The following is a 17,758-nucleotide window of genomic DNA, read 5'->3' on the forward strand; positions in this document are numbered from 1 at the left end:
AGTTACCCAGGTTTTAGGGACTGATTCTTAAGAAGAGACAAAAAAAATTAAAAAATTACTTGTCACTCAAGTAACGGGTCATGAAATGACATTAATGTGTTCAGGAGAGAACCTAGACCAGAAGGAACTGGAAAATATCCCGAAGGTTTACTTGGGCAAGAAGATGAGCAAATCTATCAGAGTAGGTTCTTATAGATATATATTGTTCATGGCTTGCTGACAACAATATGCTGTACCTTCTTGATAAGTCCTATAGCTGCTTGGAAACTAGATTTTTGGTACCCTCAGTGAATCAGGAACACTATCTGCATGTCTATCGGAAGTTTTTCTTCCTTGACTCAGGAATTACACACATACTAAAAGTCCAGATGTTATGGTTTTTAGTGTGGAAGAGATAGAGCTTAGCTTTCAAGGTCTTTGAATCCAAAAAACAGTTAAATTGATAGAAATCCTCTCATGGCCCCTTCCCCAGTCTAGCTTTCTTTCTCAGCCACCCTGTTTTAAGCATAGATAAACTGAGGTTGTTTAGCTCCTTGAAAGAAAGTCTTAGGTAGGTTGGGAGATTAACACCATAAAAAACTCATTCCGCACCCTGGCATAGTCCTTTCCCTGTCCCCTCAGCTGTGAGCAAGAAAGTCCAGAGGGCTGGTCATGGGTTCACAGAGAACGCTCAGTTCAAGGAAAAGAAAAGACAAATTTTTTGGTTCATGATACTGGTATCATGGTTAAACTTTGTTGGGGATAAGAGAGACAGTCCAGAGTCACCCAAGTCAAACAATAGCATGACATGACCCAAGAGATGAGAGTGGAGTTGCATCCCAGCAGACTGCAGCCATGGAGGAGCAGTGCCCACAGGTGGAGGTCAGAGAGGAGAGGGTCTGAAGGGGCTCACCACATCTTTTCAGAGTTTCCTCTTTAGGAGAAGGATATGGAGACTTAGGAATTCTTTCAAGGGACAAAGATGCAAGGGAGAAATGAAGTCCAAGGAGATTTCCAAGGTTCCTAAGCCATAATTGGAAGATGTCCTGGAGACAGTGAGCTGGATGTGTCTAGTAAACTGAGAGGTCAAAGGACTCCAGCGACCAAAAAATGCCCCTCCCCAAGAGTGCCAGTGGTCCAAAATCCAGAATGGCCGTGCCTTAAAGAGAATATTATTGTCATCCAAAATGAACAAATAATTTTTATAGTTCTGTCATTAGAAAATTACACAAAAAAATCTAAAATATTCAGGGACTTGTGTGAGAAAACTTAATAAAGGGGTTTAAAGAGTAAGCCCATTCCCCTGCCACATCTTCTTTACTATCTTGACTTCTCTACAGCTCTGTGTATATGTGTGTGTATGTGGGTTACACAAATATTAACGGACCAGTAAATCCCACACAGCCTCTAAGTTCAATTTGCAGGTAGAGCTGTAGAGCTGGCCTCAAGGCATTCTCCTCGAGTGCCCCTTACTTCAGATAACCTGATTTCTAGGGTCTCCTAATCCCATTCCCAGTGTTGCTCCATGAAGACATGAAAATTTCCCAGGTCCTGTGTTTCCATATGAGGGTCAGAGGGAGAAGTCTGGCTTAGTGGACCCAGATTCCAAAACTTCAGGCCTCCAGAAAGAGCCAGGACCAGAATGTAGCCTTGAATAAAGAGAAGGACTACCCTAGGAGCCACAGAGCAGAAGAGCATGAAGTAGGGGATGCAGGATTGGGGTGTCCCTGCTCAGGCCAGGGGATTAGGAGACACCCTTGTGAGCAAGACCCCTTGGTTTTCTTCTGCACTATGAGGAACAGCCTGTGGCAAAAATAGTTCATATAAAAGGATGAGGAGCCTTTTTCAGTGACTCTGTCCTGGGATGAAAGGTGAGGCAGCAAGGCCACAGTAAAGCCCAGTCAGTGTCCACTGCTGTGCAGGGCCAGGCTCAGCTGCAGACGACACTGCCTTCATGACACTGGGGACACTGAGCTCAGGAGAACCTAACTGTCCTGGGTCTGATTCTGGGAATGCAGGCATCACACTTGGAGGAAGGACAGTCATAGGAGGAAGTCCAGGCCCAGACAGCTCCTGTGGATGGGCATTCTGCAGCCCCAGGGGTCCTTCCTACCCAGACCCAAGGGAAAGGACAGGGACATCATCACAAAGGTCACTCAGGTTTTGAGAGCCAGAGTTGTCTCAGCAGGAATCAGCAGGTCAGATACCAGAACAGATATCACTAGAAAATTGTGAGGTGCAAGGATCAGCAACTATGATCAGTGCCTCCCATGGGGCCCATGTCCCCAACCCAGGCTCTGCCAGCTCTGGCCAAGGATTCCAGGAACCTCTAGCTACCCTTTCTGTTGCCTGATCTTGGTCTCTGGAGATGTCTCTCTTTTGGTCAGCTACAAAGTTCTCCTCCATCCCCTCCTAGGAAGAAAATTCCTCAAATTCACAGAAATTTTAGACAAGAGAAGAAAATCTATTCAATATCATATTAATATATTTTCAAAAGAGGATGGTCCCTGTTTCTTATGACCAGGGATTTTTTTTTCTTCCCAAATTGTCTGATTCTTCTAATACCTGAGTGGTATCTTCTATCTTTCTTATGTTTGGGTACCTGTTTTAGAAATCCGAAGAGTCTGAGTTTAGAGAAAGGAAGGAATAATCCTCAGCTTTTATCAAGGGCCTGCTTGGGCTTCTCAAAGGTGGCCTGGACCCTGAAGGGAGGTTGACAGTAGCACTGCACACCTGTCCCCATCTCAGGTTAGTTGTTCCTGCTCAGAGGCCATATTTTTAAAATATTTTATTTTTTTCCATAATACTGTCATTACAAAAAAATACAAAAAAAACTACTATAAAAACATTCAGGGGCTTGTCAAAGTGAGAAAACCTAAAGACCCCACCCCAGGACTGGCTAAAGCAGTCTTCTCCCAGCTCCTTCACTATTTGATTTTTATACAACTGTGGGAGTGGGGTGGGGTCACATAGGCATAAAAGGGCTGGAAATTCCCCACACAGCCTCCAAGAAGGATAAGAAATAAGTAGCTTCACATATCATAAAAGTGGGATTTGGAAGTTTGGGGTGGCTAGGCCCTGAGTTCAGAGGTGTGGGGAGAAACATGTGACCCTGAATCTCTTGGTGGGAAATAGCTGCCACCTGACCCCAAAGCTCTTTCCCTTCCTGATGAAGGCTGGGAGATGGGCCCTGCACCACCTCTTAGCTTCATACCTTAGACCCCTCTTCTTCTTTCCCTCTGCCCTTGAACACTCCTCAAAGCAGCTGTAAGGACAGAACTTCCAGCTCTGTGAAGTGTAGCCTGAGCAGCTGTCAGGAGGCTGCTGAGGGCCGGTTCACCTCCCTGTCCCAAATGAAAAGTGTCTTGTGCTCAATGGCCCTGTTCATGGTTTGCAGACTGTCCCTTCCTATCTCCTGTCCTCTCTATCTCCTGGAGAGGCACAGACGCTCAAGGGCTTCATGTGCATGAATATGTGTGTGATAACCTTGGACACTATGGACCTGGGAGTGGGAGAATGAAAGCAGTATCCTTTCTATCCTCTTCCTCCCCCAGCAGGAGGAAACCAAAGGGAAGGGAGAGGAAAGGGATTAGCAAGGCCAAGAGGGGAAAGAGGACATGCTATTTACAGGCATGGACAAGGAATCTACATCTTCAAGTAGCACTCAAGTCACTCTCCAGCCACTGAAGTGGGAACTGGATTCAAAGCTAGTGACATGAAAATTGACCCCTGGCCTGGGCTAGCTCTCCCCACCTCCCTCCCACTCCCCCAAAGCAGCCCAGCTCTGAAAGGGGTCAGGAATAGGAACATTTTCCTGAAAACCAGTGGTTTTTTTGCATTTTAGAAAAAGTTGCCAGTGTCCAGTGGACATCAAGCTGGGTGCACATCGGGTGGGGTGAGTGTGGGGTATTGCTGTGGTAGACTCTGAACTAGCTGGGGCAGAGCCTAGGAACAGGGTAGGTGCTGCTTCAGGATCTGTCGTGTCTGTGGTGTTAATCTGTCTGGGAAACGAACTTTGAATTCCACAATGAGGTCTCCCCGCTGAGTGGGCACCTTGGGGAAGGGAAGGCCTTCCCCACGGAGTCTCTTCACGGTGCCTGGCTTGATGACATCATTACAGGGCAAAGGGATCACTCGGCCATCAATGGTGGGAATGTTCACGGTGCAGCCACACAGTGCCTGGGGAAAACAGAGAATGAGGAAAAGGTGGGGCAAAGTTCATGGGAAGGGAGGAGAAAGACTGAAATGGGGGAAGAAGGTGTGACATGCCAGGAAGGTAGGGAATGTTTTCTGTCACCCACACAACACACGCACACGTGCGCGCACGTGCGCGCGCACACACACACACACACACACACACACACACACACAAAACCTGAGCAGGTCCCACCTCTTTGAGGCTGATCAGGGCACTGTAGAGCACATTGGTGCCATCTCGGCGGAAATGTGCATGGGGCTTGTCTTTGAGTACGAAGACAATGTCAGCAGGGATGTTGTCAGGAGTGGCATCACCCTCTTTGGGGAAGGTGATCTTGGTGCCTTCCTTCCAGCCACGCTTGATGACGATGTGCAGGATTTTATCCTCAGTGCGTACAGTTCGCCCATCAGGGTTGAGGCGCCGTCTAGTGATCTTCATGCGTTTGGTGGAGCCATGGTAGATCTCTTCCAGGGACACCCGCAGCTCATGCACCACAGGTGGGTCCTGCACCTTGCGCCGGGGGTATAGTGGTTCTGGGGCTCTCCTTGGACCCCTACTAAGCCCATTGAAGCCAAAACGACCAAAGGCACCAAATGGGTCCTCATCTTCATCCACATCCATGTCATCTGGATCAAAGCCACTAAAGGGCCGAGTGGAGCGGCTGCTGGCAAAGAAGATATCGAAGGGGTTGGAGCCACCAAAGAAGGAGGCAAAGGTGGCATGGGGGTCCCCATGAAAGGTGTAGTGAAAGGAGCCACTGGAGCCACCTGACGTACCACTGCCGGTCTTCAGGCCTAGAGGGGAGGAGAAGTTAGGGGCATTGTGGCCCATCCTGGCCCCACACCAGTCACTTCCCTCTGCCCTCAACTCCCAGTTCTTGGGCCTAGAGAAAGAAGCAACCTTTAACTCTGAGAGGATCAGGCTAACAGTAAGAAAAACTTCTGGCAAGATTAATTTCTACTCTTAATTATGTATTTAAGAATAATGTACATCTTGAGGTTCGAAGAGGCTGGATTACCCATTAGATGAAAAAGTCAGAACTAGGGGACTTAGAGGATGGACTTTCAATTCTGTCACCTTTTCCATGTACTCGTGGCCCAGAAATGTCTCACAAAGCCTTGAGTGGCTGGTCTGGTATCACATTACAAGTCATACCTGACTCCCAGACCCCTGCTTATCTCCAAAGACAACAGCAAGAGGCAATCAGACAGGATTTGACCACATAGGGGGTTAATAAGTGACCTGCCCCAGATGAGTTGGGGAGACAATCTGGGAGGAAACCCTAGTAATTAGCTTCTAGTAATGCTTCCTCTTTCCTTGACTCATGCCAAATGGGAAATTAGAAAGACTCAAAAACACAGGAATGATTTTTCTACAAGTTTTCAAATATTTTATTCTTAAACCCTGCTCATAGTGTTGCATAGCTCCAGGGAATGTCATTCACACAGTGCAGACACAGACTACAATGGGAATGAAGCTCCTGGAGTTATGCAACATCAAGCCCTAGACCCCACACCTAATGTAGACCAACCACCATGCATGAATGGCTGGCATCTTGCAGGCTGTGACCCCAGGTGCTCTCTCTTGAATCATGTCCTATCTAGGATTCAGAGTCCTGGATGGCACCTTCGTGGGTGTGGTGGTGATGGTTATGGAGGTCCTGGGAGCTGTGTGGAGGGGATTAACATTGAGAGCTCATCCAGAATATGTAGACTCCGGGGTGGGGCCCAAGCTAGAGGAAGGGTTCCTTCTCTTTGAAGTCTTTTATCTAGAATTTCAATTGGTCATGGAGGCCTGAGCCTAAATTAGCCTCATTTCCTGGGACCACAAGGATAGATTTGGGTTTCATTAGAGGGGCCAGGTGGCAGGCAGTTCAGGTACTTGCAGTAGCCACCCCTTCACTTCTCTGTCGAGATTTAGGATCTGTTCTTTCCTCCTATTGAGGAGCTATCAAGCAAGTTCAAAAAGCTTGGCAGAACTCAGTGAGAGAGGGAGGTTGAACTGATGACAGCAGGAGGGGGTAATTCTTCCTGCGGGATTCCTCCTTTACCACCACCACTCCCTTTTCAAACTAGGAACAACTTGTCCCAACCCAGAGCTGCACATAGAGTCTGTGTGCACAATTGTTCTGGATGGCTCTTGCGGAGGGGGCAGAGTGGACAAAAATACAGTCAACATTTCCAAGGCTGCCTCTCCTTTCCCAGGCCCTCATGTAGCCTTAGGGGTCCTTGGGATGAAAATCTGCACCAGAACCTGGTGTCTGGGCTGATTCTGAGCATTACTCTGCACTTAGGCTTGGGCATGCTGGTGGTGGTGGTGGGGTGAAGTTCAGGGTAGCTCTCCCAACTCCCGCCTGCTTCCTAAACAAAGGTGAGGCTGAGTGGAGGAATGCATGCAATTCCGAGACAGGTCACATGGTGGCATGGTGTCTGCACAGCTTCCCTCTTTCCCACCCCTACCATTCCCATCCCTCCACCCCGGAGGGATGGGAATGCTGGGGAGAAGGCTGGGGACTCCAAGAGATAGCTGGTGAATTTGGGAGTTTGTAAATCTAGGAGGCAAGCAGAAAAGATAGAGGGAAGTAGAAGCATGGAGAATGAGAAGAGGGGGTTGGAAGGACTGGGGCACACAAGAGGGTAAGGGTAGAGAGGAATGGAACACAAAGCAAGGAGAATGGAAAAAGAAAAAAAGAACATTCCTTTGAGTTCCTGCTTTGTATCAGGTACAGTACATACCATTAGCCCATTTCATTTTGAAGATAGGGTGGGGAGGGTGAAGAGGAGGAGAATGTGAAAGAAAGGTGGGGAAGAATGATAGTTCCTCCCAGGAAGGAGAGTCCTCAGCTGTGACAATGTCTCTTAATATAGCCTGACAGGTGCCTGTGGCTGGCGGGTGGCAGGCAGCCCTGAGGGGCAGGCCCAGAATTAGCAGCTACATCATGCTCGTGGGATGTGCTGGGAGGGGCCACCCTCTCAGAGCCTTTATTTGGGCCTTTCCTGCCACCCGCCCTGTGCTTGGCCACCAGCTGCCCCTGGGAGGGGGTGAGATGCCAGTAAGCAGTTCCCCTTCCACCCTTGGATCCCTGCCACTTCCTCTGGGAGGTGAAGCTCCATTTCTGTTCTCCTGGCCTAAAGTGGGCTGGGGTGGGGGAAGGGAAGGGGACAACCATTTCTACTCAGGGCTCTGGTGGTTAATCCCCAGGCTGCTTAAGGGCCAGACTTTTATGCTGATGAATGTAAATGCTCTGTCCTCAGAGAGCCACAGGCACCCTTTCCCTCACCATTCTCATCAGCCAATGAAGCAGCAGGGACTTCAGGCAGGACTAATAAGGCTGGGAAGGAAAGAGGGAGGGGGGAGGCCTCTGGCTCCTGCTTCAGACCTCTCTAAGGCCTGAACTAGAGTAGGGTAGAGAGAGGCAGTAAACTGAGACTAGGTAGTGAGTGGTCTCTTCTCTCCCTTGGGTGTCAGTATTAGGAATACTTGCCACCTTCACCCCTGCTCAGTTCTTTGCTATTAGAGCCAATTCACTCAAACACAGGGGTCCCTGTTGGGCTGCAGTGCAGCCCTCTTACCTTCCTCCCCGTACTGGTCATAGAGGCTCCGTTTCTTAGGGTCACTCAGCACATCATAGGCTTCTGCAATCTCCTTAAACTTCTCTTCAGCATTGGGTTCTTTGTTCTTGTCTGGGTGGTACTTCAAGGCCATCTTCCTATAGGCTTTCTTGATCTCATCCTCGTTGGCCCCAGATGGGATCCCAAGAATCTTATAATAATCTTTTCCCATTACAGCCACTGGACCGGCACTGGTCTCCTTATTTCTGAAAGAAACCCAGGGCCAGTCCTTGGTGCCTTTCTTCTCCACTCCTCAGCCCTGTTCTTAATGATCCTGCAATTCCTAAATGACTCCCTGTGTGACCTTCAGTAGTAGGTCATGCCTGTTCTGTGGGTCTCTCTCTCCCCATCTATAAAATGAAAGGTTTAGGCTAGATGATCTCTTCCAGTTTTGACATCCTAGATTCCATGAGTCCTTCCTCAGCTCCTGGATTTTCCAAACAGGAAGCTGAAGGTTATGGCCCACTTCTTAAGGCTCGGCTGAGGCCCAGGCCCTTGGGCTAGACTGAGGACCCCCGAGGTCCTTCTGAGTGAGGTGGCACCGTGGACTGACAGACCACACACAGAAGCTGGCGAAGGTCAGTGCACTGGGTGAGGTCACCTGAGCATCGTGGTCTCCTACGCCACACCTCAGGCACAGTGCCCAGGCTGAGGGCAGCTGGGGCAGTGGCACAGGACCGGGAACAGGCCTAGGTCTTTGGCCAGTTGTCCTGGACAGCCAGGCTGAGTCAGGGTATGGGTGTCTGGAGTATTCTCTGCCACTGAAGACCCCAGGTCTCCCTACCCGTCCCCCAGCCTATGCTAAGTCTCATGTGTGAGTCAGATCACAGGGTGACTCACAGTCTTAGGAAACTGCTGTTTCCAACACCCTCCTTAGCAGGGGGTGGCAATGTCCTTCCCCCAGTGAGGGCAGCAGTTGCCTTTACTCATTTCCCAGTGTCTACACACAAAGCTGTGTGTAAAGACTTGTCTGTGCTGCCTGAACACCAGTGTTTGTGAATAGAAGTGTCTGAGGATAGGGCCTTTTTAAACCTTAGCAGCTAGGAGACAGTTGGGCATTCCCTGAAAGTCCCTCCTTCTCACCTGCCCTTGTGGTTTAGAATCTGGCCCCGTACTAGACCCACACTCTCCTGATAAACCCTTTTATGTGGGGTGCAGGGTCATCTGTTACATGAAGAAGAAACACAGGGCTCTTATTCTTCTACTTGAATCTCCCCTCCCCCCATTCATGCATCTATGTAGGATATGAAGGGAAGGTGCTTTTCTATATCTACAGTTATCTGGGGGAAGGATCAGAAGCCATTCTCTTGCCCTTCCGAAACATGGCCGACCCTGTGCCAAAGCCAGGAGAACCAGAGTCTTTCTAGCAATGTCCTGGGCTGGCAGCCATAGCTGAGACCTGCTTTTCTGACTGCTTCAAAGCAGTGAAGTATACAGGGTGCCTGGCAGGAGTGAGGACTGTGACTTGGTAAGGGGGAGGCCTCCAAGGCCCCAGGTAGGCAGGGACAATGGCCTTAGCTCTTGCCTCCACAAAGCCTACTGAAGGTGGCTGGATTGACTCACGGTGCTGGGAGTCACTTCACTCTGATGAAGAGAAGGCACCATAAAGACGCTCCCCCATTTCCCCACACCAGCATGTCACGTCTGTGGGGGAGACTGGTGTTGGGGGAGGCAGAGAAGAAAGAGCATCTGGGGGAGGGTGGCCATTTTCAGAAGCAGCAGTAAAAGCCGTCTGAGAGGGAGCGGGGTGTGGGGGGGTCTGCCATCTCTACCTCAGCCCACACCTTTCCTCCGGAATTGGGAAGGAACCCCAGAACATCAACAGGGTGCCCCAGAAAACTATAGCAGCTACTAGGCAGAAGGCAAGTCAGAACAGCTCTCCAGTCCACCCACTCTCCTTTTGCTGTCCCTGCGTTACCTTTTCACCCGGCCAGTGTCCTTTCGGGCACCCACCTGCTAGCTTTTACAGACTCATAATTCTCTTGCCTCCACAAACACAGGGCAAACTCTCTCAGAACCTGCCTCTTTTTCCTCCTTCTCCTTTCTACCCTCCCTCACTCCCCCTACCCACAAGCCGCGTGGTACAATGACAAAGAAGCCCCATGGTATGGCATTGCCTTTGATGGAGAAGAATGAGGAGGATTTAATGTAGAGGCAGGAATGAAAAATGGGGAGAAATGGCAAGAGGGCCTCTTGAGGTAATAGGGAGGTCTTGATGGAGGGGGGATAATAGATGACAAATGGAAATGACAGAGGGACAATGGGTTATGAGGGGTGGAGAGCAAAAACTGTAGAGAGTTGTGTTGGAGGAGATGTTTGTGAAAAGGATTTGAGAGAGGATATGAATGATAGGGGCGGAATTCATTCACAGGTGAGAGAGAAGGGGGTTCTTACATGTAATTGAGGATGAGATGAGGAAGCAAAGAGGGGATGGAGGGGTATGGCTGATGTGGAGAATTTGACTTGGTATGGGTATGAGCGCCCTTCTCAGGAGGGACTTACCGAAACTTTACAAACCCATTCAGCGTCCACGCTCGAAGTTTTAAGGGCTCCAGCTGAATTTTAAACATCAAGCTGGCTAAGAAGTCTTCTCCCCAGAAGTGTGGGAAGCTCCGGAAAGCTCCTCGAGCCTGTAGTGGGGGTGCTGCTGGGGGTGGGCAGGAGAGCACTGTGCGCTTAAACATGCCCAGCCAAGCCCCTCACCTCTGATTGCTCCACCGGAGCCTGCTTGGAATGCTGCAGCTCTGGAAGCCACCTCCTCGGATTCTCAGAGGCCCTTGCCCAGCAAGGCCTGTCTGGTGCTGCAGGAGCTGGACCTGATCCCCAGGTGCTGAGAGTGAAGGCGGAGGGTCCACTGGCTACCTGCTGTCAGGTGCAGCAGTGTCTGGCTGATTGTGAATGGCTGTATGGCAGTGTGACAGTGAGGCTGGCAGTGGCAACGTGTGCTTGTGAGTGGTAGTGTATGTACCTGTGACAGGTGTGATAGTGAGGGTCTGAGAGGCAGCGAGCTCCTATCTGGGGAGGACCCAAGTCCAATACCCAAGAACCTACTCAATGAAGTCACTGACGGGGAGTCTCCTCCCCCGCAGATGGGCGGGGAGGGGCGGGGCAGAGCAGAGCCTGGCCAGGACAAAAGGCGCTGCGGGGAGAGGAGGGGAGGGGGTTCCGACCGGCGGAGGAGGGGGTCGGTGATGTCACCCGCGCTGGCTGGCTGGCCTGCTCAGAAACGCCTCTGCCCGATAGAACCCAGTTCGTCCCGACCCGACCCGACCCGACTCTCCCGGCTCAGAAACTGGCTGGCGGGAGAACCAAGCCTAGGGTGCGGACGCCGAGCACCGTGCAGACCCCGAGTTCCCAGTCTCTGCACCCCCACAGAAGAGCCAATGGGCCCTCGGTGTCCCAACCCCCGACACCAAGACCCCTGTCTCCGTGACACCCCACTCCCGGGACCCCTGAGTCCTGGCTCAGCGCCCTCACCGGTGAGGAGCTGCGGGTGCCTCCGCGGTCCGTCACACAGCCGCTGCCCCCTCCCCCGGCTCCGGTTCCGCCGCCTCCACTCGGGACAGGAGTCGCCTGCCCGCCGGCCGCAGACAGCGGGACCGGGAGCCCGCCCCCACGGCTCCGCCTCCGTATCGTCGATTGCGCCGTCTGCCCGTCACTCAGCTAAACCTCTGCTGTGATTGGGCAGCTTTCAACGAGCGGCTCAGTGTTAGCCACCCCTTCTCCGCCCCTGTCACCCGGCCACACGCGCACACATTCCGGGCAGTGATTGGTGTGGGTCTGATTGGTGCCCTCTGGGATCAATCAACCACACCTCTTCGTCATCTCGTCGTGTCATTGGTGAAAAGGATAGAGGGTGACAACTCCACGCGCCCTTTGATTTTATTGGTTCGTCTGTAGGACTCAGACCTCTGCTGGGGGTGCAACTATATTAGTCCAATCTCCGGTTTGAGAAGGTGGGACGTACTGGTCATCGCTCGAATCCCGGGAGAACCTTCTGGAACTCGTGCAACGTCAAAGGCAGCCTTAAAGGAAAACTGCGCCCACCAGTTGGCGGTGGCACTGGGCATTCTTTCCTTTCTCCGTTTAGGCAGGAGGCGGGGGCGGGGGGAGAAAGAATAAAGCACTCTGGGAGGTGTAGTCCCTGGACCAGGGCTAAAAGGTCATCCGAGTTACCTGTCTTCCTTGGAACTGTGAACCGACCGCGACCTGACCTTATTTACTTACTTTTTATTTTATTTTTTTGGTGGTGCTGGGGGTCGAACCCAGGGCCTTGTGCATGCAAGGCAAGCACTTTACCGACTGAGCTATCTTCCCAGCCCCCCTGACCTTATTTAGTTTACTTTACTTGAACCTGGGGTTGACCTGACATGGCCTAACTGAATCTCAAACTTGTAGAGTTTAAGTGCCCTTCTACTCTCTCCTTTTATCAGTAATCTGGCCTTTTGCCCCAGGAATGGCACCTCTTTGATTCTCTTCCCTAGTCCCCTTTCTTCTGTATAGTCCTTTCACCCTCCTTCCCTTCTGAGTAGCTGCTTCTCACCTCCACAGCTCCCTTTTCAGGCTGCTTATAATCAACCTTTCCTTTTACTTCCTTTTTGAGAGTTTCTGAATATTAGCCCCTTTTACTTGCCCCCTTTCTTATCCCTTATCATCTCCTGTCTGTTGTCTGCCCACCCTCTTTTGTCTTGGCCTCTTTCTTTTCCTCTTTTATTCCTTTCTCTCTCTCTCTCTCTCTCTCTCTCTCTCTCTCTCTCTCTCTCTCTCTCTCTCTTTCTCGTCCTATTCTTAATCCTACCTCCATATCCCTATCTCTGGTGGTCTCCCTTATCATAGTTCCCCCTTTACCTTTGATGTCAGTACCCCACGATCCCCTTTCCTAACACCCTCAGACTCTCTCATCTCAGCCCCCCCACATTAAATCATTAAATCTCAGTTCTAGTGTCCCCAATGCTCAGAGCAGGCGGGGCTGCGGAGGCGGTCGCCAGCGGAAGCCGCCGCTCCAGCAGACACGGAGCCTGGCGCCCACGTTACTGTCTCCCAGGCCCATCTGTGCTCGAGAGAGCGGGGGTGGGGAGGGGGTAATCTGGGGGTGAAGAGGGGGAGGGGATTCTTGAGGGGTTCAAGGAAGGGCCTGGGAAGAAGCTCTTATCACTTTCCTGTGTTTTCCAGAGAGAGTTTAGACACCCATGAAATCAAGCAAACTGGATAGAGCTGGAAAAGCAGACTTGGAGTACTTAGGCCACAGAATAGAGAATGAGAGGGGTCTAGGGGTCCTGGGGTCAGGTCTGCAGTATTCTTTCCTGGTCCTTCTTTTTAAGGGGCTCCCAAGTATAAAGGGTATGAGTTTAAAGTAAGAAAGGAAATTAGGGTAAGAAGAGGATGGAGAGGAAGTGGGGTTAGAGAGATGAGGAGGGGGTGGTGAAATGGGGTGATCAGTATGAGATGAGGGAGACATTGTTGAGGTAAGGAGGATGGAAGATGGGGAGGGGAGCTATGGTGGTAGGTTAGGAGGGGAAAGAATGAGGATGGAGAGAGAGGCTGGTTGGATGATGAGGAATAGAGGGAAGGGGATGGCATGAGCAGCATAATGATGGGACAGGGATGTGGGATGAGGCGGAATGAGGAAGGGAAAGGACAGTGAGCAGTGATGAGAGACTGCAAGTGTGACATGGAGATAGACAGAGTAGCATGAGGGAGCCCAGGACTGATGCTGGTTCTTCAGATCTGGGGGCTTTCACTCCCCTTCCCCCTGACTCGTGGGGCCCCAGGCTGTGGGTGGCTCCACTTTTTCCTATTCCAGTTCTGTCTCTTTTGCCTCCCCCAACTTGGTCTATGCCAATATGGAGGCAGAGTTTAGTCAGCAGCTCTTACCTGGCCCCAGCTAATGCTGGACCTTTGGGGTTGCAAGATTGTGCCCTCATGAGTTGACTTGAACTCTGTTATCTGCCTGGATTATTATTGCTGCTCTCTGTCCCATTGTATTGGGCATCTGGGATGTGTGTTAGGAATCAAGGTACATAGTGGCATAGTCTGTAAGAATGTGGGCCCTAGAGTCAGACTATGACTGTGTGAGGCTACTTGCCACATCTGTACCCCATTTTGTCCTTTCTAAATGGAGACTTGCAACAGCAACACTTCACAGCATTGTTGTGAGGGTTAATTAAGGTAATACAAGTAATGTACTCAGTTCTGAGCTTGTAGTTCATGCTCAACCAAGTTAACCATTATTCTGTGATCACAGATATCTGGGTGTGTGAGTGCATCTATAATGTGTGAATCTGGGAGTTATTTGTACTATTGTATTGGTAATTCAATTTGTGAGTGAGAGTATATCTGTATGATTATTTTTATATGGTAGTATATCTAACTCTCTATTCTTTGTTGTAGGTATGTGATTTTGTGTCAGGGTACATATGTGATTAAGTGGCTATGGAGGCATGTCTCCGTGACAAAGAGTGGGTGAAGTATGTGGTTGCCCAGACGCTGACACCACATCTGTCAGTATATGCATGTATCTTTGATCCAAACACCCCCGCTCACCCTCCCTCCTGATGGAGACGTCATAACCCTAGGTGTCCCTCACTTCCTCACCCTGAGGGAACCGGAACATGTGGGCAGGGACGGGGGTGGGTGCCAGTGAGGAGGTGTTTAGACAGGAGCCTATGTTCCCTCCCAGACTGTATATGGGAGGCGGAGCCCCCTATTTTGCATACATTTCAAAGCCTCCAGAGGAAGTGCTCCCCCCCTTTGGTCTGTTCTCAGTTCCCTGTCTTGTCACCATGGCAGCAGTTGCCAGGGGCTGCCATGGTTGCTAAGATCTGGATGTGGGATGCTGCCAAGCACTGTTGCCAGTAGAAACAGAGAATCCTGGGGTTGTGGGGGGAGAAAGAAGACTATTCCCATAGTTGCCTGCTCTGTTTAGTGACAGGATTGGCCCATGGTCCTGCTCTTTCCCCAAATTATGCTTATGATTTATATGTGATAATACACTGGCTGCTGGGGGTTTTATAGGAAGCTGGAACTGGAATTCCATCATTTGAAGAGAAAAGGGCAATTACCATCTTTAAAGTTAGCAAATCCTTAGAAATTAGTGATTGTCTCATTCTGTCCCCATATCCCTCATTCCTCTCCACTGGGAAATCCTTGCTTGAGTTCTCTAGTGACTGGGTGCTTACCCTCTGATGTTTTCACCTGGGAAAAGGAATGCTGCATTGACTCATTACCTTGGATACAGACTGACTCCTTCTTGTAGTCGAGACTCCTAGCACCTCTCCCAATTCGTACTTCGTGCTGACACTGAACCAAAACTTTGGTTCCACACTGAGTTATGGCCTGAGATGCTAACTCTGGTGATAGTTCAGGATGTGAAAGTACCCCAAAACCAGTGTAAGCCTAAGCCCTTTTCCTAGACATGACAAACCTAATTTTGATTCCAGATTACTTGAACTCATCCTTATTGTTATTATGACCCTGTACACTGTACATTGTCTGAGCACTTACTATGGATCTGACTCTCTGGTACTTTCAGGTTCAGAACCTACACAGATGGTTACCATAGGATTTAAGGAGGCTATTTCTTGCTTTGAGATGAGATGGCAGTGCTAGGAATGACCAGCAGAGGGCGTGCAGCATCAGGTTCTAGAGGCAAGCTTCCAAGAGCCCACCTGTGAACTACAGAAAAAAATATAGTTTTCAAGTTTTTGATGCCATGTGGCATGTTCTGTGGGTTCTTAAAGTTATGAACATATTTCCTCCATCTCAGCTGGGCTCAAGTCTGGGCATGTGCCAGAAGTTTCTTAACTGTTGACTGGCATGTCAGGTCTCAGAAGGACTCCATACCTGATAAGGTATCTCACTTCCAATTCAGCGTCTTCTGTTATGTGATTATACAGCTTTGCTGCCCTCCCTGGTATCCAATTATCTTTTGTTTTATTGAGGATAAATCTGCTTTTCTATAGTGTCACCTTTTTTCTTCATTTTTGAGACTACATCATCAACTTTATTGGCCTGCCAGTCATCTGTCAGACATCTGTATCCCTCATGTCTGCCCCTCTCCAGGGCTTGTGTCTTCATGGGTTCCTCCTCTGCTTTGTTCAGCTCCTACCACTAGGTCCATGTTCACTGTCATGGGTTTTAGTTTGTGGTACCTGGCTCTGATCAACTTTTTCCAGGAGTATTGATATAGTGTATAAATGAGTCAGTCTGCCTCCCTTCTCTGACCCTGAACTTCTTTCCATGTAGCTTTAGATTACATTGATTCATTTTTGGTAGCCATCTCATACAGTTCACTTGTACCAAGTTAAGACCACAAGCTCTTATCCCCCTGAGCTGCTAAATGAACTCCTGCCCATCTATACCTATTTTGATTTTGAAAAACTAAAGATACTTAAATATAAAACATTTTGACAAAAATTATGTATTTTAGAGCAATCTTTGAAATCTATGCACTTGATGTTTACTTAAAGGTAGGTCAAAGAAGAAATGAAGGTCCCAGATGGCTTGGCTGTGACTTCAGCACTTTGGACAGAGGCCACTGGCAGTACCCCCAGCTATGTCTGGGACTGTGGGAGGGTGGAAGATGACATTCTTAGAGCTTCAGATGAAGCATAAATCCTTGCTGTTCACTCAGTGCCTTACAATGTTTAAAGCTCTTTCCTATTACCAATCTCACTCCATCCTCAACTCAACTACCAGCTCAGGAGGCAGACAGCAGGGATTATTTTCTGGATTTTTACAGATGAGGAAACAGGTACAGCAAGGTCAAACTCCAAACAACCCTTGGAAAGGGTGGTGGGGTAGAGACAGCACACTAATTACTCATGTTTAGTAAATTTAGCAGCCACTGTTTTCCTTTGGGGGATGAATTTCCCTAGGGATCGAAGAGTGCATTTGAGTTGGATCTGGACAAGGTGGGTAGAGGTTTGTGTGGAGCAAGTGGCAGCTGGTAGGAGGAACAGTCCTTGGAGGGGCCTAAATCTCCAGCCAGGGTTGCAGGACTGAGGATGGGGAAACCTTGTTCTGGTCCACAGAGACCCAATATTTATGCCTTTTTTTCTGCCCTGATGTTCAGCTTCACTGTCTGGAAACAAAGAAAAGAGGCTTGGTGATGAAAAGAGGTAGGTGATGGTATTAACCTACCTTTGAGTCTGATGAACAATGTTCCCCATGGGAAAACTTCAGGGAGGGAGGAGACATATGGGAGCCCAATGAGTAAGTGGGGTGAGTTGTCCAGGTGGTGAGAAATCTGTGACATGACTACAGCCTGGTTACCTGTTTAGGTCTATTCTCAGGCACAGAAGGGGTGTGTCCTAGCCCACTTTACAGCCATTCCTTTGAGGTGTACTTTGACAGGCAGCACAATAAAGTGGCTAAGAACATGGGCACTGAGAACTGACTACTTGGTTCCTCCACTTCCTAGCTGTGTGACTATGTAAACTTGAGAAATGTAAAGTGTTCATATTACTCATCTGTAACACAAACCTTATAAGATCTGTTGTTGTTTTGTGGTGCTGGGGATGGAACCCAGGGCCTTGAGCTTTCTAGGCAAGCACTGTACCACTAAGCTACACCCTTACCCGCCTCATAGGGTCATTTTGAAGATGAGTGTGAAGTACTTAGGATTCCCCAGTGCATAGTACATACTAAAATGTTAGCAATTACTTGTTCTTGGAGCTTCTGTGGCTTTGGAGGTAGTGTCAGCATCTGGTCCACTACCTAGAGATGCTGAGGAACTGGCTATTCTCACCAGGTAAAGGGATGAATGGGGATTTCATAGTCCTCCAAAGGTCTTCCAAACCTAAGTTTTCCCAATACTATCATATTACTCTAAAACAGTGTATAAAAATGGGGAGGATTCTATCATCCAGGGAGGTCCCAGAAGTTCAGGAGAAAACAGCCAACTAGCTTCCCTACTTTGTAGTTTAGCAGGAACTGGAAGAAGTGTCTAAAACTAGCCCTTAGTGAGGAG

At 49.5% G+C, this 17,758-nt stretch overlaps 1 protein-coding gene across 3 annotated transcripts; it reads right to left on the minus strand.

Moving 5' to 3' along the window:
• Nucleotides 1–1,162: 1,162 nt before the first annotated feature.
• Nucleotides 1,163–11,395, minus strand: Dnajb5 (DnaJ heat shock protein family (Hsp40) member B5). 3 transcript variants are annotated; one of them, XM_047525379.1, is made up of 5 exons: nt 11,266–11,348; nt 10,492–10,618; nt 7,750–7,994; nt 4,370–4,971; nt 1,163–4,158 (listed from the first exon to the last, which is right to left on the minus strand). In XM_047525379.1, the coding sequence occupies exons 3-5, from the start codon at nt 7,958–7,960 to the stop codon at nt 3,925–3,927; spliced, it is 1,047 nt and encodes a 348-aa protein (XP_047381335.1). In that variant the 5' UTR covers nt 7,961–7,994; nt 10,492–10,618; nt 11,266–11,348; the 3' UTR covers nt 1,163–3,924. The 3 variants fall into 3 exon arrangements, with proteins under 3 accessions (XP_047381335.1, XP_047381334.1, XP_047381333.1); XM_047525378.1 differs by lacking the exon at nt 10,492–10,618 and having other exon boundaries at nt 11,266–11,395; XM_047525377.1 differs by lacking the exons at nt 10,492–10,618; nt 11,266–11,348 and adding an exon at nt 10,291–10,472.
• Nucleotides 11,396–17,758: the final 6,363 nt, after the last annotated feature.

Source organism: Sciurus carolinensis, chromosome 14 (assembly GCF_902686445.1).
Source record: "Sciurus carolinensis chromosome 14, mSciCar1.2, whole genome shotgun sequence".
In the NCBI taxonomy this organism is placed as follows: domain Eukaryota; kingdom Metazoa; phylum Chordata; class Mammalia; order Rodentia; family Sciuridae; genus Sciurus; species Sciurus carolinensis.

What these genes read in the sequence shown, in the direction of transcription:
- Dnajb5 (XM_047525377.1), bottom strand. Translation starts at nt 10,472, where the DNA reads ATGTTTAAGCGCACAGTGCTCTCCTGCCCACCCCCAGCAGCACCCCCA. An exon ending in AATGGGTTTGTAAAGTTTCG is followed by an intron (nt 7,995 to 10,290) that starts GTAAGTCCCTCC and finishes GGTTTCTTTCAG; the next exon opens with AAATAAGGAGACCAGTGCCG. An exon ending in CCCTGATCAGCCTCAAAGAG is followed by an intron (nt 4,159 to 4,369) that starts GTGGGACCTGCT and finishes TGTTTTCCCCAG; the next exon opens with GCACTGTGTGGCTGCACCGT.